Genomic DNA, 21,929 nt, shown 5'->3' with positions numbered 1-21,929 from the left:
GCCCCACCTGGCTCTTCCTCCTGCTCCTGTGTGGCCTTGGGTGGGTGTCTTCCCTGCTCTGAGCCCCCTTAGCTCATTGTAAAGGAAACAAAACTGTCTCTCTTGCAGAGTTGGTTTGGGGATGAAATGACCTGTCTGTGTACAATGACAGAATGATGCAGCTCTACTCTAGAAAGTCCCCTCTATTCCTAGTCTGTTGAGTATTTCTATCATGAAAGGTGTTGAATTTTGTCAAATCCTTTTTGCTCCTCCTATTGAGATGCTCATGTGGTTTTTGTCTTTAATTCTTCTGAAATGCTGCAGTACATTAATTGATTTTTGGACGTTAAGCCACATTGTGTTTCCAATGTAATTTCCACTTGCTTGTGGTGTAGAGTAGCCCTCCCCCCTTTATTCACAGTTTTACTTCCCAGTTTCAGTTCCCTGTGGTCAGCCACAGTCTGAAAATAGTAAATGGGAAATTCCAGGTATTTTGGGAGAGAGAGAGATCACATTCACATAACTTTTGTTACAGTACATTGTTATAATTGCTCTATTTTATTAGTTATTGTTGTTAATCTCTTACTAAATTAAACTGTATCATAGGTATGTATGTATAGGAAAAAAGAATACTCATAGGGTTTGATATTACCCACAGTTTCAGCCATCCACTGGGAGTCTTGGAACATATCCCCATGAATAAGGGGGGCTGTTGTATAATCCTTTTTAAGCATTGCTGGATTTGACTTGTGGGTATGTTCTTGAGGATTTTTTGTGTTTATACTTATAAAGAATATTGGTTTTTCATTTTCTTGTGATGGCTTTATCTGGCCTCATAAAAAATGAATTGGGAAGTCTTCCCTTCTCTTCTAGTTTTTGGAAGAGTTTGTGAAAATTTGGTATTTATTCTTCTTTTAATGTTTGGTAGACTTCACCAGTGAAGATATTTGATGCTTTGCATCCTTTTGAATTATCCATATTTGATCCAATGTCTGCCGTTCTGAAGTATTTCCATTTCTCAATGACAAGTAAAAGTGCATCGGTGGTTTTTTTTTTCCCCTCTCCCCACCATTCTCTGCTCTGTGTCATCTCTCGCTTCCACAGCAATCAATGCCTGTGAGATCAGCAATGGAGGTTGCTCTGCCAAGGCTGACTGTAAAAGAACCACCCCAGGAAGACGAGTGTGCGTGTGCAAGGCAGGCTACGTGGGCGATGGCATTGTGTGCCTAGGTACGTACCATCCCTCATCCATCCAGGGGCAGTGGTTTAAGAGTCAGAGCCCTGTGATAGGATCCTGATGTGTGGACAATGTTGGACCATCTTTCAGTTTCTCTGGGCAGGAAGGTCTGAAGATGAGGAAATGTGACCATTGAGAATAAGCGATATTTATATTCTATTGCCTTTATCCTTAAATACTTGAGTGTATTTGGGAATAAGGATCGACTCTTACATAACTACAGCAATTATCAGTATATATATATATATATATATATATATATATATATATATATATATATATATACTTTTGTCTAATTACCATTCGTATTCTAAGTTTATCAATTGACCCAATAATGTCCTTTCTGACACTTTTTCCTCCTATTGCAGGATCCAGACTAAGGTTGGGAACTGCATGTAGTTATCATGTTTCTAGTCTCCTTTGACCTGGAATGGTTCCTCAGCCTTGCTTTGTCTTTGATGGCATTGACATTTTGGAATATCGTTCACCACTCAACCTTTTTTTTTCCTAGCATGTCCTTCCTTTGGGGTTTTTCTGATGATTTTTCATAATTACATTCAGATTCTGCAATCCAGGCTCACTATCACACTAGCGACATTGCATCCTTCTCAGGGCATCACACTGGAAGCTTGTGATTTCCAACTGCCTCTTGTTTGTGGTGTGAATTTTGACCACTGGTCAAGGTGCTGCCTGACGTCTCCACTGGTGCAGCTACCTTTTCCCCTTTGCTGCTAATAAGCAATCAGTGGGGAGATGCTTTAACACCAAGGAAATCCCCTGCTCCTCATGGAAATATAACCTAAAATTAGCATCTACTGAAGACTCTCTCCTGAACCAATTATATTATGACTAGAGGCCCTGTGCATGAAATTCATGCACTGGGGGAGGGGTGTCCCTCAGCCCAGCCTGCACCCTCTCCAATCTGAGACCCCTCAGGAGATGTCCAACTGCCGGTTTAGGCCCAATCCCACAGGGAGTCAAACATCCCTCTCACAATCCGGGACTGCTGGCTCCCAACCACTCATCTGCCTGCCTGCCTGATTGCCCCTAACCGCTTCTGCCTGAGAGCCCGGTCACCCCCTAACCACTCCCCTGCCAGCCTGATCGATATCTAACTGCTCCCCCTGCCAGCCCAATTGCCCCCAACTGCCCTCCCCTGCCAGCCCAGTCGCCTCCAACTGCCCTCCCCTGCATGCCTGGTCACCCCCAACTGCCCTCCCCTGCAGGCCCAGATGCCCCCAACTGCCCTCCCCTGCATGCCTGCCCCCCCCATCTGCCCTCCCCTGCAGACCTGATCACCCCTAACTGCCCTCCCCTGCAGGCCTGGTCACCCCTAACTGCTCTTCCCTGCAGGCCTGGTCACCCCCAACTGCCCTCCCCTGCAGGCCCAGTTGCCCCCAACTGCCCTCCCATGCCAGTCCAGTCACCCCCAACTGCCCTCCTCTGCAGGCCTGGTCACCCCCTCTGTCCTCCCCTACCAGCCCGGTCCCCCCCAACTGCCCTCCCCTGCAGGCCTGGTTGCCCCAACTGCCCCCCTCGTAGGCCTGGTCCCCCCCCCCAACTGCCCTCCCCTGCAGGCCTGGTCGCCCCTAACTGCCCTCCCCTGCTGGCCTGATTGCCCACAACTGCCCTCCCCTGCCAGCCATCTTGTGGTGGCCATCTTGTGACCACATGGGGGCGGCCACCTTTGACCACATGGGGGCAGCCATCTTGTTCAAGGGCATGACAGTCAATTTGCATATTACCTATTTATTATATAGGATGATTGCAGTGATTTTTTTAATCCCTAAATCGTTCCTAGCCTGTTGGACTGGACTCTAGGGTCCTATTATTTCAAGTCCTTGGCTGAAAACGCTTAGATTCGTTCAGCAGAGGGGAGATCACCGCCCACAGACTATGCCTGTGCTCCCACAGCCCCACCCCAGAGAGTCGCTTTGAGAACCTGTGTTTGGTAGGCTCCCTGTCCGGTCACTGCTGCCTCAGAGTTGTCAGAAAACTGAATCACATTTTGATTCGGTCAATTAGCCATCCTGGCTGGCCCAAGATGCCTTTCCTTGAGAATCAGGTTCAATTCTCATGCCAGGTGTCGGCTTTTTGTTTTAAAGAGATCAACCCATGTTTGGAGAACCACGGTGGCTGTCACAGGCACGCAGAGTGCACGCAGACGGGACCCAACCAGGTGAGCTCCCGCCTACCAGAGGGGCTAGGGGTCTTTAAGACCCAAGACTGAGAGAAGGGGGCTGAGCAAAGACCTCGGCAGAAAACAAATACTTTAGGGGAAATTCTGAAAGCATTCAAAAGAGGCCATTCTTGGGGAAGAAGGAGAAATGGGAGGGGAGACAAAGGGTACTTAGGAGAGAGGCTTTCCTAGAGTGGGGGGAGTCGGCTTCTCCATATACTGTGTGGTTCCAGAAGCATCTAGAAGGTCTCCAACAACGTCTCCCTTTCTTTCAGCTTTCTGATTCCCAGAATCCCACAGTTTTTCTTTGGCTTGAGGCTCTGAAATGCATGCACCACAGCAAAAGCTAAAATTTTTGGCCATGTTTCAGCCTTCTGTTCCCTAACACAGTGCTCAGGAACCGAAGCTCTGCCTCCCTCAGTCTCTGTTACATTAGGAACAGCCCAGTGGTCAGCAGGGGATTACATACATCAGAAACTGGATGATGAGGTCAGGTTCCCCGGGGAATGACCTACTGACCTTGTTGAGCCGTTTGAAGAACTCTGTGCCAGGTTTACCCATGGGCAGATCAAGCAAGTACTTAAAGCACCCAAAAATGAGAAAAATACTATTTATTTTGAAAGAATCATCTCTGTGTGTGTTTCTATGTATAGTCACTGGGAAAACCAGAACAGTCAGTATTGGTCCACCTTATACATCTTTTGGGATTCGATAGAGCTCTTATTTCTATATATGGAATAGGGAAAACCTATAACTTTTTGGTGCTCTGGGCCTCTAAAACCCCTCCTCTGACCTAGATGCAGGGTTGATCTCTGAAACAGAAGGGCTGGCTGGTAGGCATCTTGGTAAAGGTTGGAGCCCATGTCAGGGCCTGTAATGAAGTTGAGGAGGAGGAGCAGTGAAAACCAACCCTTTGGTCCTGGCTGGCCGACCAATGAGTTCAAGTTCTAACAAGTAGACGCCAGACCAGAGCCACCTCTCCTGTGTAGGAGGCTTTCATGTGAATTAGAAAAGCCATCCCTTGGGGGGGACCCACCAGGGGCAGGTACCCCTTCTTCTGGACACACAGGTTGGTAAATAGAATGGAGCTGGGTTTCAGCCCCACTCACCCGTGTGCCCGGGAGCTCCTGAGCAAGGCACTTGGGATATAGGGGTGAACTAGACAGTCCCCAACTTCCCGTAGACAGTGTCCCCTCCCTCATCTTGAAGTGCCCAGCCGACTTCATTGGTCAAACAGTAGGAGTGACTGATTGTTTCCCCGTGTGCAACTGATTTGACTGCAGAGCCATCCCCTGGCACCTCCTAGTGCTGGTGCCATGATGGCCGAGCCCGGAGGGAGATGAGCAAGAACTGAGTATGAATGGGAGTGGGCGAGGGCTTAGCTTCCTTGCAACTGAGCCTTTACCCACTGGAGAGAGAAAAGAGCTGAGTGCCCAGAACAAGAGACCAAATAATATAACAAAGTTTTTTTAAAAGAATAATGTCTCTTGGTAGCAAAGATAAGATGGGTAGGTGATCCCAGTGCTAGAGAGAAGTGTGTCAAAGGTGCTAAAATGGAGGATGACAGTTATCATTATAGAACAAGTCTCACCAAGATAGAATCTTGTAACATTACCATTACCCATTGCCATTACCGCTATGGGGTCCCAGTGTGAGAGCCAGCAGCGTCCCTCTGAGAAATGGCCCATGTCCCTCTCCTCCTGTACAGGCCGTCTGCAACTGTTTGCCGAGATACACTGGGGATGGGAAGGTCTGCACGCTCATCAACACCTGCTTAACTGTGAGTCTAGCTCTGGGGCCCAGGCCCTCCAAGGTTAGACGGGGGTGCCTCCTACCCCGCTTCTAGGAGATGGGTGTTGGGGTGATCTCCTCTGAGCTGCTTTGGGCTTGAAGCTCTTTTCTCCCTCATGTTCCAGTGGTTTGTTGGGGAAACTCTGGTTTCAGCACGATGGACATTTGGTCAATGAGCATTCCCTAGACACCAGGCACCAGTTAGGCACTGGGAAGTCACTGTGAGTTCAGGCTCAGGCAGGTGATGAACCACAGAATTTCAGAGAGAAGAAGGGAGTGGGAGAGGGAGACATAGAAACATCAATGATGAGAGAGAATCATGGACTGGCTGTCTCCTGCACACCCCATACTGGGGATTGAGCCTGCAATCTGGGCATGTGCCCTGACTGGGATTCGAACCATGACTCCTGGTTCATAGGTTCACACTCAACCACTGAGCCACACTGTCCAGGCAGGAGTCAGTGTTCTTAAGCAGCTCACTGAACTGTGTCCATGAGGCAGGAATCTGGGTGGTAGGTCACTCCTGGGCCGAAATATCATGTCCACAAATACTTTTGGAATGGGGATTGGGAGGGAAGATTTTGCAGCTGGCCTTGAAGACTGGTGATCTTCTCTGGATTTGTTTCTCTGGAGCTTTCCATTTTACCCCTCTTGGGAACTCTGCTTAGTCTCTCAGAGCCCTTCTTGGTGTTCCCATGGATGTCAGCTTTGGACTGCACTTTGCTTTGTCCATATCTTAGGTCTCTGCCCCATCCTCCTCAGTTTATAAGCTCTTTGCCAACAAGGACAATGTTTGGCATCGTTTTATACCTACTTCCTTCTGGCTGGTGACTGCTACCTTTGTTATGGTGGCATCGGAGTTTAACCTAAAGATGGGAGGAGTCAACCAAGATCGGGGCCTTTCTAGTTAAGCCCCAGGTGCCGAGAAATTCCCACTGGGCAATTGGGGGCTTATCAATATAGAGCTGGAAGCCCGCTCAGATGGACCTGGCGCTTTGGGATGCAAGGCTGGGGAGGAAGGCAGCCCCTACAACTGGAGGGGATTGGAAGGCAAGGTCAGGAAAGGGGCAGATATTGCAAACCAGTCAGGGAGGAGGCAAAAAATAAACTTCAATACAGAAGTGCTTTGTGAACACTGGCACAGCTGACAGACTTCCTGGTCTGACTCTGATCCCCCACCCCTTGGAAATTTTACCAGAGAAATGGCGGCTGTAGTGAATTTGCCATCTGCAACCACACGGGAGAAGAAGAGAGGACCTGTACTTGCAAGCCAAACTACATTGGGGACGGGTTCACCTGCCGCGGCAACATCCATCAGGTAACGCAACGCATGTTCCATGAAGTCAACTCTGCTTTCCTCCCTGCGCCGAGGTCCCGGTTGCTAAGGGACATGCAGGAGTCGTATAACGTGGGAAGCTCTCGAGCCACGGGAATGACTGTCTTGACATTAATTGGCAGTGAAAACGAAGGCGATCTGTCCATGGGACCTCATTTGACCTGGAATGTAGTGATTCAGATGGACGGTTCTAGAGTCAGAAGCATCTGGGTTTGGATTCATCTCTGCCAGTTGGTAATGTGACTTTGTGCAGATTACATCACCTCTCCGTGCATTCATTTTCTAATGTGGGAAAGAAAATAATGGTACCGGCCGCATCAGGTTGTCGTATTAAATGAGATGATGTGTGCAACACGCACAGAGAACACAGTGACTCGGAGGCAGGAGCATGCTGCACGGGGCATGGAGATGAGGCCGTAGGACATTTGTAGATTTCTACCTGTTATAATGTGAACATTTGTTATTTGATTTAAAGACAGGCTAGAGCCGTGGTCGGCAAATCGCGGATCGCGAGCCGCATGCGGCTCTTTGGCCCCTTGAGTGTGGCTCTTCCACAAAATACCACATGTGGGCGCGCACGTACAGTGCAATTGAAACTTCGTGGCCCATGCACAGAAGCCGGTATTTTGTGGAAGAGCCACACTGAAGGGGCCAAAGAGCCGCATGTGCCTCTCAAGCCGCGGTTTGCCGAGCCGCGGTTTGCCGACCACTGGGCTAGAGCATTCCGTCTGATCCAAAATTCATGTCAATTGAGAAACTTAATCTGCCATAAATCTAGAACTCATTTTTTAAAGATACTTGAGCTTTAACACACAAAAGGAGACCCCAGGGACATACACACAGAAGAACGGCCATGTGAGGGCACAGTGAGAAGGCCGCAGTGATCTGCAAGCCAAGGAGGGAGGCCTCCAAAGAAGCCAGACCTACTGACACCTTGATCTTGGACTTCCAGCCTCCAGAACTGTGAAAAAATAAATGTCTGTTGTTGAAAAAGTAATAAAAATATTTGAACTTTTAAAAAATACTCCTAAAGCTCAGATGTTTCTGGAAATGGCTGAATCAGGTGGAGACTCCAGAAAGGTCTTGGAACTCAACAGTGTGTCCACATAGTCATTCTGAACATCAGCTGTAGGTGGAGCTGGAAAAGGGCCCATGGTAGCACAGTCCCAGCTGAAAGGATGGTAGACGCTCTCGATCTTAGAGAAACCGCCCTGCAATAACCCTGTGTTGTTCTTGTGTACAGTTCACAGACACTAAGTGAACTGCCCTCTCTCTGTTTCCAGGAGCTTCCCAGGAACCCCAAAACTTCCCAGTATTTCTTCCAGCTGCTGGTAAGAGTGTGTGTGTGTGTGTGTGTGTGTGTGTGTGTGTGTGTGTGTGTGGCTGTAAGAGCTGAGTCTCAGGCCAGATACAGGATAAGCCTATAGCCTCTGGAGTGGGTGCGGGTAGAAGAAAGTCTGGAAACCTGGATTTCTGGAGGGGACTCTGTGTTGGTCATTTATGAACTTTTCATGCCTCAGGTGGGCAGCATGAAAGAGTGAAAAACTGTCACTCTGGCCCGTTCTACACATAAAAATGAGGTATATGAAAAAATTGTCATCATACTGTGGAGAAAAGAAGCATTGCTGGGGCAACTGGTTAACTCTTTGGGTGAACATATTATGGTAGATCTTTCTGCACATTATACATCTGAATAAGTTCTAGATATGTTAACCCTACCAGACCGCTGTACCGATTTTTCAGTAATTTCCACACAAACGTGGAATATTGGCGCTAGATGAAAGGTAGATGAAAGGTAGACCTATTTTCTACAATGTCTCCAAGTTCCATCTTATTCTAACCACTTGTTTGCATGTAACTAACATTTTTCTATATCAGGTTGGTTTTTTCTCTTTAATGCTCAGGAGCCCAGGTATAGTGGACAGTTAGGTTCAGGGCCTCAGGTCTGGTAGGATTAATAATAAAAGATAAAAATCCAGAGAAATAAAATCATAAAATCTAGAAGAAAATATAACCACAGGATGTTAGTATTGGCAACAAGACCATTAGAACCGTTCATCCTATGACCTACATTTGTATTATGTCCCAAATATGTAAAACATTTACATGTGGAAGAGACACTGGAAAAGAATACCTGAAGATAGCAGGGGATTCTGGGTAGCTATTTTCTTCTTTATACTGTATTTTCAAATATTTAATACAATAAGCATATGTTATTTGGATAACCAGATAAAAATAAGCATTATTTCATTGACAAGGGAGCTGAATGAACTTGAATCTGAGACTGAATGACGCACAGATCTCCCCATCAGTATCCACACACACCACCACCACCACCACCACCACCGCCGCCACCCCGCCCCCCGCCCGCCACCCCCATCTGCTCCCTCTGCCCTTGGAGCCCTGCCTGTATTTACGTTCTGTACGCATGTCGCCCCCACCTTGCTTCCCACAGGAGCACTCTGTGCGAGACCTGGCTGGTCCAGGCCCCTTCACCGTTTTTGCACCTTTGTCGGCAGCCTTTGATGAGGAACTTCGGGTAAGCGTGGAGCTTAGGCAGATGGAAGAGGCCTGGGACTAGAACACAGTCTTTGGGTGTCACCCCAGAACCAACAATGGATACATTTGTGGGAGGGAGATTTAAGATCAGCTGGAGTTGACCAGTAATGGAAGGGGCTGCCTCTCAGCATTAGGACCCCTATCAGGGGAAGCATTCAAGGGGATTTGGAGTATTCACTGGCCAGAGACTGTCTAAAGGACATTCCTGAATACATTAGAAGGTTGGAAAAGATCAGCAATTCTTAAATGATCCAAACTTCCCATAGGCCAAAAAAAAAAAAAAAAGGAATGTTGAATTAAAGGGATTTAAATAGGGCTGTTTTGTTTTTTTTGTTTTTTTTGCAGGACTTATCAGAATGTTCTGACACTCACTAGGACTCTTCATGCTGGGTTGCCCATTAATATATTCTAATGTAGCAAACATTTATTGAGTGTACCACTGTTTCCAGTGCCTTATGTAGATTAATTCATTTAGTCCTCATGACAACCCTGTGATGATGTGCTAATATTATCCCCATTTTACAGTCCAGGGCACTGAGAGGAGTAACTTTCCCAAGGTCACCTGACTAGGCAATGGTGGTACAAGGACTCAAACATGTCCCAGAGTCTGTGTTATTAACCACCACACACATGGCCTCTCTGTGCATATATTTTAGACACCAGCAATGCAAGGACACAAAAAATAACTTTCAAAAAAAAATTGACATCTGATAGATTTTTTTTAAAGCATCAGAGGAGTTATCATCATAAAATAGTGAGAACCATGTGGGCTTATATTGCACCTACTTTATGGCTCATTTTGTTTGCATTTTGATTCACAAATAGAGAAGCATTGTGATCTCTCCCATCTTAAAGGTTTAAATCTGGCCCGGGCACCTCTCCGAGATGGGGAACAGATGCAGTGTTTCCCAGTACCTTCCTCAAGAAAACTCTTCTTTAAGTAGCATCTCACAGAACTTGGGGTCCTTGCCACGTGTTGTAAAATGCTGGACCAAAGGAACCCCGAGTTCCCTTCCACCCTGAGATCCCAAATGGAAGCAGGACAAGAATCAGGGCCACGTTCTCCCTCTTGCCTGCACAGTCTCTGACCTGAGCACACGCCAACCCTGACTCCCACTTCCCAGGGCCCGGGTGGGGAGAAAGATGTGGGGGAGCCCCTGGAGTACAGAACAGCGACAGGGAAAGTGGGGGCGAAGGCTCCTGGCTCTGACAGGAACCCTCTGACTTTCCATTACAGATTGAAGACTGGGCCATACAGGGCCTCATGCCCCAGGTTCTTCGGTATCATGTGGTCGCCTGCCACCAGCTGCTCCTAGAAAACCTGAAATTGACCCCAAATGTTACTTCTCTGCAAGGGGAGTCCATTGTCATCTCCGTCTCTCAGGTAAGAAAGGCCACCTCAGCAAGGTGCCCATTTTCCTTGAGCCTTCTTTCTTCACCTCTTTCTTATGTTAATACCGGGAATAATAAAAATAATAACAACAACAACAACGAACTCATATCGTGATTCCTATATGCCAGCTACCAAGTGTTCCGTGTGTACGAACCCATAGAATCCTCAAAATAATCCCATAATATAGATATTATTTTTCTCAATTTATAAATTAAGAAACTGAACTCAGAGAAGTTAAGTAACTTGTCCAAGGTCACACAGTAAGTAAATAGGAAAGGTGGAATTCCAACTCAGAGGCAAGGCAGATTCAGGTGGTCAATAGAACTGCTTTTGGGAGCATTACCCAGAAGCTGGAGAGGGATGAAAGCTTTTGATGGAAGCCACTTGACCATGCTGGGCCACTCCCCCCACCACACACACACACACACACACACACACACACACACACACCACACAAATGGTGGCTGTCAAATTCATTGCAAAAGGGGGGGAAAGTGTGTGGTGGGCAGAGGGAAGGGTTGGTGATATAGAGAGCCCATGTGAACCAGATGTCAATTTTGATCCACTTGTTATTTCATATTTGAGAATCACAGTGAAATGACTGTTTGGGTTGGTTATTTGCCATTCACTCCTTCAGATGAAAAATACATTCTTATCTCTGTTTCCTCTTTATAATCATAATAAAAAACGTGCTAAACTTGCATCTTCAGATTTTGCCCACAGATCTCCTTGAACATTCACTCGTATGACAATTTAATGCGGTGAGCATTCAAAAAGAAGCAATGTTTGTGTCTGCTTCTATTTGTGCTCATTTCTTTTCTCTCTTTTGGTTGATTTCAGGACACGGTGAATATAAATAATAAAGCTAAGATCATATCCAGTGATATCATCAGCACCAATGGAGTCATCCACATCATAGACAAAGTGCTGTCTCCCAAAAACTTGCTTATCTCCCCCAGAGATGCCGCTGGAAGGGTTCTGGTGGGTGAACGCGCTGTCATGCTCTCAGCACAGAGGCTCGGTGTGCTAATAATTTACTCTCTCCATTCTGATTGAGAGGCATCATTTTGAGACATTTCAATTTTACTGCTTCAATCTCAAGCACGTATTAAAAGCCTAGTAAATATTATTCTTAGTAAGAGGCAAATAAGTGAGTCTATTTTAAATAAATAAATGGATTTTATCAGTTTTCTTTAGTGTCCACAAGGGCAGGTGGTCTTGCATAGATACTGAAGGTGGAGAAATTACATAGATGGATGTTTGATAGATAGATAGATGATAGATAGATAGATAGATAGATAGATAGATAGATAGATAGATAGATATCACTAAACTAGACCTGGAGTAAGACCCCCTCAATTGACAGAAAAGATAATTTTAGCTTTTATTGTTATTTATTCATTTTGGCCAGCGTTCTTCATTGCAGACAACAGGATCCACTATGCCTAACTTAAACAAAAAGGAGTTTCTTAAGAAATTGACATCCCCAAATCTCTGGAAAGCCAGGGAGCCTAATGCAGATGCTGCACAGCTGGACACACCACAGCCCAGGATACCCGCAGAGGGAGGGCCCCTGACTTGCCCTGTAACAGCTCTGCCAGTGCCATCTGTCCCAGCCTCACCACCTAGGGCACAGGAGTCTGGCACCAGAGGCCTTCACCGGGTGTTTGTCAGAACAGCTGGTCTCCTTGCCAGCAGCCACTGCCACCTCCTGTTGTTTCTTTCCACCAATAAGTCTTGTACAAGCGCTTCTCCTCGGAGAACCCTATGTCACATGGGGCTCTAGCTGCAAGGCAGTCTGGGAAATGCAGTGCTTAGCCTTCTAGCCTCTGTAATGCAGGAAGTCAAGGGCAGACCGGAGCTGGGGTGGGTGCCATGAGCCAATCCACGGAACCTGCCGTATTATCTTACCCTCATTGCATCCTGTTGAGTTTTTGTTAAAGTGCTTTGTGAACTGCATGAGAAAAGGTATCATTCCCGTTCTTATCATCTTTGCAGCAAAATCTTACGACACTGGCAAGGAACCACGGCTACAGCAAATTTAGCAACTTAATACAGGTAAACACCTAGGACAAAAGTTACCCAGGGAGTAACCGGACCGAAGAGGTTTGGTTTTTGGAGGGCGTGTGTGTGTGTGTGTGTGTGTGTGTGTGTGTGTGTGTGTTGTGGGGAGGTGATTGCTGTTGGTCTGGTTTTCTGTCATTTTGTTTGTTTGGCACACACCCAGCTGTCCTGGGATCTGTATAGGGAAGTCATAATTTTCCAGAGAACAGTCTTTCTCTGCCACTCCATCCCCAAACGCTGTATGGTTTGTTCATCTACACGGTGTACATGGGCCGTGTTAGAAATTGAAGGGTATAGGCTGAGCAAGAAAGGGAATGAGGGTGCACCAGCCCCTGACCCAGGTGCTTCACATCTGGAATTATCACCTGCTGTGTAGTGATGGAGAAGCTGAGGTGGAGTCGGGGCATCGATGCCCATGAGACAAGTAGAAATTGCATTTCAAACTATATCCTTCTGACTTCAGAGGCTGTTCCCACGAATTGAGTAGAAAAACTTCTTGTTCAAACAAATATTGCAGAGGTTCTAGAAGGCTCTCAAAACGACCTCTCCCCATTCATCTGGAAATTTATTCTTTTTTATCTATGTGATCTAGAAATCTTATAAATATACAGAAGTATATCAGTATTGGATAGGGTTCATTTTTTTTAAATGAAATATGAGACAAGTGCTAAATGGGTTTTCCAGAAAATAAAATATCTGGGCAAGAGAAGCAAAAATAAATTTTTTAAAGATACTCACTAAAGTTTATTTTCCTATTAACACAAGCCCAGAGTTTGACTTCCTGTTTTGCTTTCTAAGAAAATGAGGGTCCAATACAAGAAAAAGAAGAAAAAAAAAAGAAAGAAAAGAAAATGAGGGTCCAAATGGCTGGAGTGGGCCTCTAGTGTCTGGCTGGGCCACGGGGTGGGCAAGGAGGGGACCCCAAGCTGCCTTTAGGCCGCACCGCTGGGTTTGGCTGAGCATGTGACTGGCCCTGTGTTTCAGGATGCTGGTTTGCTGAGCCTCATCACGGATCCCATCCACACCCCAGTCACTCTCTTCTGGCCCTCCGACCAAGCCCTCCAAGCCCTACCCCGGGAGCAGCAGAACTTCCTGTTCAACCAAGGCAACCAGGACAAGCTGAAGGAGTATCTGAAGTTCCATGTGATCCGAGACGCCAAGGTATTTTGTTGTCACGCAGACACGAGTGCAGGGCAGCCCTGGGAGGGATGCGACCCAGGAATCGTGAGCAGCCCCTGCCCCACTGTGTCCTCTGACTGGTCATTAACTGGCCCTGCGGTTTAGCACACCTCGTCCTGTTGCTCCAACCTGCCTTCTATTTTCTAACTTTCACTGATACCCAATGGCAGCCTTCCTGTCTTGTACAGCAGATCAGTTTTTTTGCCTCCATCATTCACGTGGTGAGATGGCTGCGACGGCAGTCCCCAAGTCTCTCCAGATGACTCTTTCTCTCCTGATTCTAAAGTTTCTAGAAACAAAGGACTGATTCATTCAGCTGCGATCAGTTCCTCATTCCTGAACCCGTCCACTGTGCTCAGGGAATGGAGATCTTGCTAAAACCCTCGACCAGGACCCCTGTTCCTCTCCAGGAGTAAACCTGTCCAATCCAAACAAGCCAAATGTCCAAACTGTGGTTAATTCATAGGATCTGTTTGTTTCTGGGGCTGACATAACAAGTTACCACTGATGGGGGGTGGGGGGAGAGCTTGAAATGACAGAAACGTATTTTCTCAGAGTTCTGGAGGCTGGAAGTCTGGAATCAAGTCCGGAAGTTCCTCTTCCAAGCTCTAAGGAAGAACTTGGCCCATGCTTTTCTCCTGGCTTCTGGTGGTTGCTGGCATTCCTTGCACATCTTGGCATTCCTTGGCTTGTGGGCGCATCCTGCACATCTCTGCCTCTGTTGTCATAAAGCTGTCTCCTCCCTGAGTGTTTCTAGGTCTTCACACAGCATTCTCTTCTCTCTTCTTCTTATAAGGACTCCAGTCATATTGGCTTAGAGCCACACTCTACTCCAGTATGACTTCATCTAAGCTAATTACATCGGCAAGGAACTTGTTTCTAAGTAAGGCCACATTCTAAAGTAATGTGGGTCAGGACTCTGACTTTGGGGAGGGGACAAAATTCAACCCATAACAGCGCCATTTCCCTAACCCACTCCTCCTGCCATTGGCTTCATACACCCACACGCATCTTCCATAAACTCCCACACATAGACGGGAGACGGGATGGTGACTGAACCCAGTCCTACTGGCGGGACCTTCCCTACAGAAAGAACTCCAGGCTCCTAGAGGGTCTGTAATGTATTCGTCCTTTTGATTATACCTACTATCACTTTAAAGCTGGAATTATTAGAACTCTTGAAAAAACTTGCGTCTGAATTTGGCTTGTTGGCAAAGCTCCTTTGGCCCCTTCCTCAGCCCAAATTTCGGGCATTCATGTGGCATCCTGGCTGCTACAGGTTCTGTCGGTGGATCTGCCCAGATCGGCTGCCTGGAAGACCCTGCAAGGCTCCGAGCTGAGTGTGCAGTGCGGCGATGACAGTGACATTGTGAGTACCCTTGCACAGGTGGGGGTTGGCAGCACATTAGCAGCATTCCCCAACCACTGCCCTTTCAAAGAGAGGTTCATACTTTCCTGTCATTGACAGCAAGCTCTTTTCCTCGCCACCTTGAGGGGTATCTCCCCGAGAGTAAATAAGCAGGTATGAAGAACCTGATCAATCCTGGCCCACCTAAGCCCTGGGAGCAGGTGTCAGGGAGCCCACTTCCTCTTACATGTGTGGAGCAGCTTTTAAGTTAGTTAGTTAGTTAGTTAGTTAGTTAGTTAGTTAGTTAGTTAGTTAGTGGTGGAGGATTTATTTTCCAGTGTGAGACACTACCCTGGAACAGGAAAGCATGTTGTCATTCCTTTCCCTCCTTCCTAGCCCCTAGGTGACCTCATCTCTGGCCTCTCTTAGTGATCAGAACCAGCTCTGGGCTATAGCTTCTTTAATGATACAACAGAGAGAAAGTTTGCCATTTTCACCTTCCCTGGCTAGTTCCTGAACAAACTTACCTTCCTCTAGCTCCATATGATGAATGGATATGATAGGATATGGATATGATAGGAATGGATATGATATCACCTGTACATAAAGGTAAACCCAAAATGACAGTGACTTAAATATACAAGGGTTTCTCTCTCTTATAAAGGAAATCGGAAGGTGGCTCCTCCAGAGCTAGTATGATGGCTCCATGAGGGAGCTCCTCCTGTCTTTCTGCTCTTCAGCACATGCGTCCATCCTTAAAGTGACCTCAAGGTCCAACATGGCTGCTGGAGCTCCAGCCATCACGTCCACTTTCCAGGCAGTAGGAAGGACAAATGGCAAAGGGGTGCAACTCCCAGATGAGTAGATTCCATTTAGGAGTCTTCTGAGAAGTCCCATACAACTTTCTGTTTACAAGGGATGATCAACCAGAATCCCTTTGGTATTTGGATTGGAATTGCATTGACTTTATAACTGAATGTGGGGAATGTGAGCACCTTTACAATCCAACTTCCAGAAAGTTACACTCGAGATGAGCTGTACTATCTCCATAGACCAAACTGGACACCCATCAAAGAAATATAATAAGAATGCCCACTGCTCATTCTCTGTGCTGATATAGCTTTCAGAGAATTTGGTAATGTATTATTTAGTCTGATCTCTATAACAACCCTATGCAATGGAATCATTAACCCTACTTACCTGGTGAGGAAAATTAAACCTCAAAGAAGTCCACTGACAAGTAGAAGTGGAGGGATTTAATCACAGTTTTCCAGTGTTCTTCCCACTGAATCACATTGTGTCCATCTCAGCATAAATACTGAAATTTCTTTTTTTCTTTTCATAAAATTTTCTAAAAATATTTTGCTTCCTGGGGGCGGGGGGCGAGTAATCGGATGTATCTATCAACTTTGCTGGGTGGACCTTAGCAAAGCAAAGTGCTAGGATTGCCCTGGCCTGTTTGGGTAAGTGGATAGAGCGTCAGCCTGCAGATCAAAGGGTCCCAAGTTCGATTCCAGTCAAGGCCATGTACCTTGGTTGCAGGCTCCTCCCTGGCCCAGGCCCTGGTCAGGGCTCATGCAGGAGGCAACCAATCAATGTGTTTCTTTCACATGGATGTTTCTCTCTGTCTTTCCCTCTCTCATCCACTCTCCCTAAAAATATCAATGGAAAAATATCCTCGGGTAAGTACTAACAAAAAAAGGAAAAGAAAAGAAAAGTGCTAGGATTGTTGTAGCATAAAACAAAACGTATCTAAAGCACAAATTACCCAATGCCTAATACATGTGAAAACAGAAGTGGTTGTTATCACTATAAAGGAAGAGCCATCACTTGTATGTCCTAGGAAGACAGTTGTGTCAGGCACTTTGCTGGGTGCTGGCACTAAGTAAGGAATCTGGGTTACTGCACATGACATGGCCGTGTCAACAAAGTTTATCCTGAACGTCAGCCAGGCCGCCCCTGCGCCATCCTGTTACCCCTGGCGTCACTGTTCTGCTTCGGCAGAGATGGTGTTGCAGAGTGGCCAACAGTGCGGGCTCCAAGGCTGGCTGGCTGCCTGGTGTGAATGCTGGTACCACCACTGACTGGCTGAGTGACCTTGGGCAAGCTGTTTAACCTCTCACTGCCTCAGTTTCCCCAGCTGTAAATGGGAACACTAGCAATAATAGCTACACCCTAGAGTTGTGAGGAATAAAACAACGGGCACAGGTAAAGCACGTAGAACATTACTTGGCACTTAATACATGCTAAGTGTTTATATGTATCTCAGTTCTTTCTGAGTCTTGCAAGTGCTGGCTGCATTATATGGCCTAGGAAGTCTAAGAAGGATTGTTTCTCTCTCTCTCTCTCTCTCTCTCTCTCTCTCTCTCTCTCTCTCTCAGGGTGAACTCTTCCTGAACAGCCCAACGTGCAGGATTATACAACGGGAGCTCTTATTTGACCTGGGTGTGGCCTACGGCATTGACTGTCTACTCATTGACCCCACCCTGGGGGGCCGCTGTGACATCTTTACTACCTTCAATGTCTCGGTCAGTCCTAAAAACACTACTCTTATTGTGGTAAGAGAACCTTGAGCCAAAGAATGGTCTCATGACCCTGCATGGGCTCAGATGTCAAACCACTGAGGGCTGTTCTCTTCAGATTCGCAAAGAACAAGCATCTACCTACGCCTGCACATGTTCAGTTATCCACCTGCCCATCTGTCTGTTCATTCCCTCACCATCAGGGAAATGGTTGTTGGGACCAATCGTGTGCCCTGCCAGTCATTTTCAAACCCACCCATCCATTCAGTCGTTCCCTCATTCATTCAACAAGCATGTGTGAGCTTCTGCTATTTCAAACCATATGAAATTGCCATACCTGACAGGCTGTGACTACAAACATGGCAATTTCACATGGTTCAATCTAATATTTTATGCTACCCGCACCTCCACTCATTTGTTCTTTATTAAGAACATGGGTTAAGCTTCCATCCTAGGCCCTTCACTGTATGAGGCATTTTCCTACTTCCCACTTAACCATCTACCCACTACCACTCACTGAGTTTGGTTCGATACTCATCTTATCCCTACTATAATCCAATAATAGAAGTAGTTATCATCAATTCTATTATATAGACTTGGAAACTGAGTCTTAAAGAGGTGAAGTGACTTACATGGAAAAGTCTGTCACCATTTGATTTGGGGATCTGGCAACCTGGAGGCATTTGATAAATATCCCAAATTATTAGAATACCTATCAGCCAAAGCAGGAGATGAAAATCCAGTTATCCTTTCTGCTACAGAGGTGGTGGCCTTCTTAATTTCCAAAGTATATTCACACACATTTTTTTCAGCTAATCATTTTTTCCTCACCAACCCCCTGAAATACAAGAATTATTATATTAATTCTTATAGATCAGAAAACGAAGCACCAAAGAAGGTGACTGGCCGAAATATCCCAGCTGATTTGTAATGTTATTGACACCTGCATCCACGTTTCCCGCTAGTATACCATATGCCTGCGCGATGCTACGCTGGTCCACCTCTGTGGAACAGGGAACTGTTCATCGCTGAGAACTCAACCAAGGAGCTGAGGTCCAAGACAGACCTTCAGAATTCTCTGTGGCAAAGCTGACCTGTGTTTGCTGTTATATTCTTGATCATGGTCAGAATTGTAATCAAGATTCAGTTCTTAGTCATTCACTAGGGGCATTTCCTCGTGCTTCTTAATATTCTTGATTTTTAAGTGTTTCTTTTCTTGACTACTAGGGGGATTGTGGGAGCTGTACCTTTACTCCCAGCTGCCCGAGGTGGGCGAAACCAACGGTAAGGATGAATGCAACAGTAACATTCAGAGAGCAATAGGTTTGTTTCATTATCAGACCCTAATCTGCTGGTTAGTGTAAGTAAGCGTGCATGTCTGTGCATCAGTGGGTGTGTTATATAACTGTAATTTACGCCATTCTTTCAACAGCCAGGCCAATTGGGCGAAAAATGAACATTCTTAACCAAGGCAATCTGTAACTCACTGCCCAGCTTCTAGGAACTGTCTAGAAAAGTCATGGGAGTGTAGACCTAGATCATTATAATGATAAAAAATAATAGCTGGATTTTATTGGCTATTGTGCATGTCCCTGGAGCTACACTGGGTTCAAAGACATTATCCCTATTCCTCATTATAACACTCATAAGAAGCTATTATTACCTCCGCTGGTGAAAAATGTGAGTGGCAGAAAGGGTAAGCAATCAACCATGGTCACACAACTAGTGAGGAACAAAGAAAGTCATGTAAAAGTAGTGGTTAAGCCAATGAAATTTGGAGTTCCTAGATAGGGGGTCAAATTCCAGTGGGCAATCCTTGGCAAATCACATAGTCTATGCATTTTTTGACTCTGTAAAAAGGAGCTAATAACTATTCAGTGTGTGGCTGTTAGGGTGTAAGTTTTAAAATGCAGGTTACAGAGCCTACGCATAGTAAGCGTTCATTAAATATTAGTTTTATTACTTATTCCAAAGCCAAGTTCTTTCTATTCTACTAGGAAACCCTCTTAACAAAGACATCCCTGCAAAATGGAAATGTAACTCAGACCCTTCCTTCCAATGATTTGGGGCCTTGCCCTGATAGAAAGCTACCTCTTCCCCACCTTTCACCGGGCACCCTTTGCAAACACACTAAGGGTCTTAAAGCTGGAGAGAGGTCTTTCTAGCACTGGGCTCTCCCCCATTCATTTGCCTATCTACGCCCCCAAGAAAAGAATTCCCTGTAAAGGCCATTGAGTCCCATTTTCGACTTGGGCGGTACCCGGCTCCCCCACTGGGAACGGGCTAGAGCCTAAAGGACAAGCCGGGCAGCAGACAGCAGAGGCTGTTCACTCTCTTCCTTCAGGGCGTGAAGCAGAAGTGTCTGTACAACCTGTCCTTCAAGAGGAACCTGGAGGGCTGCCGGCAGCAATGCGCCGTGGTGATCCCATTGCCCATGTGCTGCAAGGGCTACGTCGGGATAGACTGCCAGGGTGAGGGCACCTCAGATGGCCGTGAGGTTCCGAAAGGATTGCACAATTGCTGTGCTGCATTTGAAAGTACTGAGATTATAAAGGGCATGTCTTGGGGGAGGGAGTCCATCCTCCTCATGACTCTACTAAGAAAAGATCCCAACGCAATCGTGCTGCAGAGCTGTATAGCTTTCCTTCGACTTCTTCTCTTGTCACATTTTGGTTCTGACAGAGCTGAGAGTCTAGTGCATGGATTGTGATTGTGTATCATGCATTTTTGCTTACTAGTATGGCATAAGGCATTTCCCATGGCGCTAGACATACCATGTTTCACTTTTTACTCTAGTCCGTAATCCTGACAAGTGCCTGAGTTTAAATGCACCTAATAGAATTCTACCCTGGCAGGGTGCTAGACTAACATGACATGTTTAGGCCATTCTTTAGTGAAAACCCCCTGTTACTGGATATACAGCATCGTCCTCCCTTTCCTCACCAGGAAAGGGCTCCTTGTCAAAGGGCATTTGGGCCCATCCTGAAACCCCTGGGTCTAGATACAATAATACAGCAGCATAGCAAACGCAAGGCACTTCCTATCGGCCACACATGGGTGCTACTTCCCATATACATCTTCATATTTAAACCTCAAAACCCATAAGAAGTAGATAACACTGCCATCCCAATTTTACAGGTGAGAACATGGAGGCACAGAGAGAATGAGGAGCAAGTCCAAGGTCCATTTATTCCAGTTCAGTTGAGAGAATTCTGGGCTGGGAGTCCATGCATTCACCCAGCCTCCACTCTCCATCGCTAAAGTGTGGACCGTTCCATTTGCTCAGTGCTTTATAGTTTTAAAATGTTCTAAGTTATAGTACCTCATTGGATCTTCATGTCACAGTGTGGTAGGGCATATCATCATCATCATCATCATCATCATCATCATCTCATCATCATCTGGAGCTAAGAGATCTGAACCTCAGAGCATGTTCATTATTCAGCCCAGATCTATTCATGCCCAAATACAGTACACAGTTCCGGGTATTACCCTGCCATGGTAGAACCCCATCAGATACATTTAAGTTCAGCGGTTTGCCTTACACATTGAGACATCGTGTGGGTATGTCCCCAGGGCCACAGTCCCTCTGGGCTAATAGAGCTCAGAGCCCACAGCTGCGGACGGGTTAGCAGCGCATTTACAAATGCTGGGGAGGCTGTCGAGTCCCTGTAATTTTGTCTCTTCCAGCCTGCCCCGGAGGACCAGATACCCCGTGTAATAACCGGGGTGTCTGCCATGACCACTACTCGTACACAGGAGAGTGTGAATGCAACACTGGCTTCAACGGGACGGCCTGCGAGCTGTGCTGGCCAGGGAGATTCGGGCCTGACTGTCAGCGTAGGTGGCACCCCCGCCCCTGCTCAGCCTCTTGTTCAGCTGGGTGCTCCCTGCCCTGATCCACACCAGTCTCCTGCCCTGGAAGCATGCGTCTTCCCCTCTCCCACCCCCCACCCCCATCTGCCTCCCCTTACATCAGTGGTTCTCAACCTTCCTAAGGCCGCGACCCTTTAATACAGTTCCTCATGTTGTGGTGACCCCCAACCATAAAATTATTTTCGTTGCTACTTCATCACTGTAACGTGGCTACTGTTATGAATCGTCATGTAAATATCTGATATGCAGGATGTATTTAGGCGACCCCTGTGAAAGGGTCGTTCGACCCCCAAAGGGGTCGCGACCCACAGGTTGAGAACCGCTGCCTTACATGCTCTTCCCCCTTGGATGTGTGCACATTTCCATCCACTGAAAGAGCTGCCTCTCTGAAAGTGAGCTCACATCCCCTGCAGCCACCAAGACAAGCTGTGGCTGAGCAACATCCATTCATTCAGTTATTCAGCCA

At 46.6% G+C, this 21,929-nt stretch overlaps 1 protein-coding gene across 1 annotated transcript in view; it reads left to right on the top strand.

Moving 5' to 3' along the window:
* Nucleotides 1–21,929, top strand: part of STAB2 (stabilin 2) — a 126,066-nt gene that overhangs the window by 78,398 nt on the left and 25,739 nt on the right. Inside the window, exons 42-56 of the mRNA XM_059681820.1 lie at nucleotides 1,084–1,209; nucleotides 3,322–3,395; nucleotides 5,104–5,175; nucleotides 6,385–6,504; nucleotides 7,806–7,853; nucleotides 8,978–9,061; nucleotides 10,319–10,465; nucleotides 11,315–11,455; nucleotides 12,473–12,532; nucleotides 13,523–13,699; nucleotides 14,997–15,086; nucleotides 17,447–17,593; nucleotides 18,815–18,871; nucleotides 19,932–20,058; nucleotides 21,278–21,427. Of these exons, the coding sequence (XP_059537803.1) occupies nucleotides 1,084–1,209; nucleotides 3,322–3,395; nucleotides 5,104–5,175; nucleotides 6,385–6,504; nucleotides 7,806–7,853; nucleotides 8,978–9,061; nucleotides 10,319–10,465; nucleotides 11,315–11,455; nucleotides 12,473–12,532; nucleotides 13,523–13,699; nucleotides 14,997–15,086; nucleotides 17,447–17,593; nucleotides 18,815–18,871; nucleotides 19,932–20,058; nucleotides 21,278–21,427 (1,620 nt within the window). The remainder of the gene's footprint in view (nucleotides 1–1,083; nucleotides 1,210–3,321; nucleotides 3,396–5,103; nucleotides 5,176–6,384; nucleotides 6,505–7,805; nucleotides 7,854–8,977; nucleotides 9,062–10,318; nucleotides 10,466–11,314; nucleotides 11,456–12,472; nucleotides 12,533–13,522; nucleotides 13,700–14,996; nucleotides 15,087–17,446; nucleotides 17,594–18,814; nucleotides 18,872–19,931; nucleotides 20,059–21,277; nucleotides 21,428–21,929) is intronic.

The sequence above is a fragment of the Myotis daubentonii genome, chromosome 2 (assembly GCF_963259705.1).
Source record: "Myotis daubentonii chromosome 2, mMyoDau2.1, whole genome shotgun sequence".
Lineage (NCBI taxonomy): Eukaryota > Metazoa > Chordata > Mammalia > Chiroptera > Vespertilionidae > Myotis > Myotis daubentonii.
Note: the sequence above shows the minus strand (reverse complement) of the source record. Positions and strands in the feature narration are given on the sequence as shown.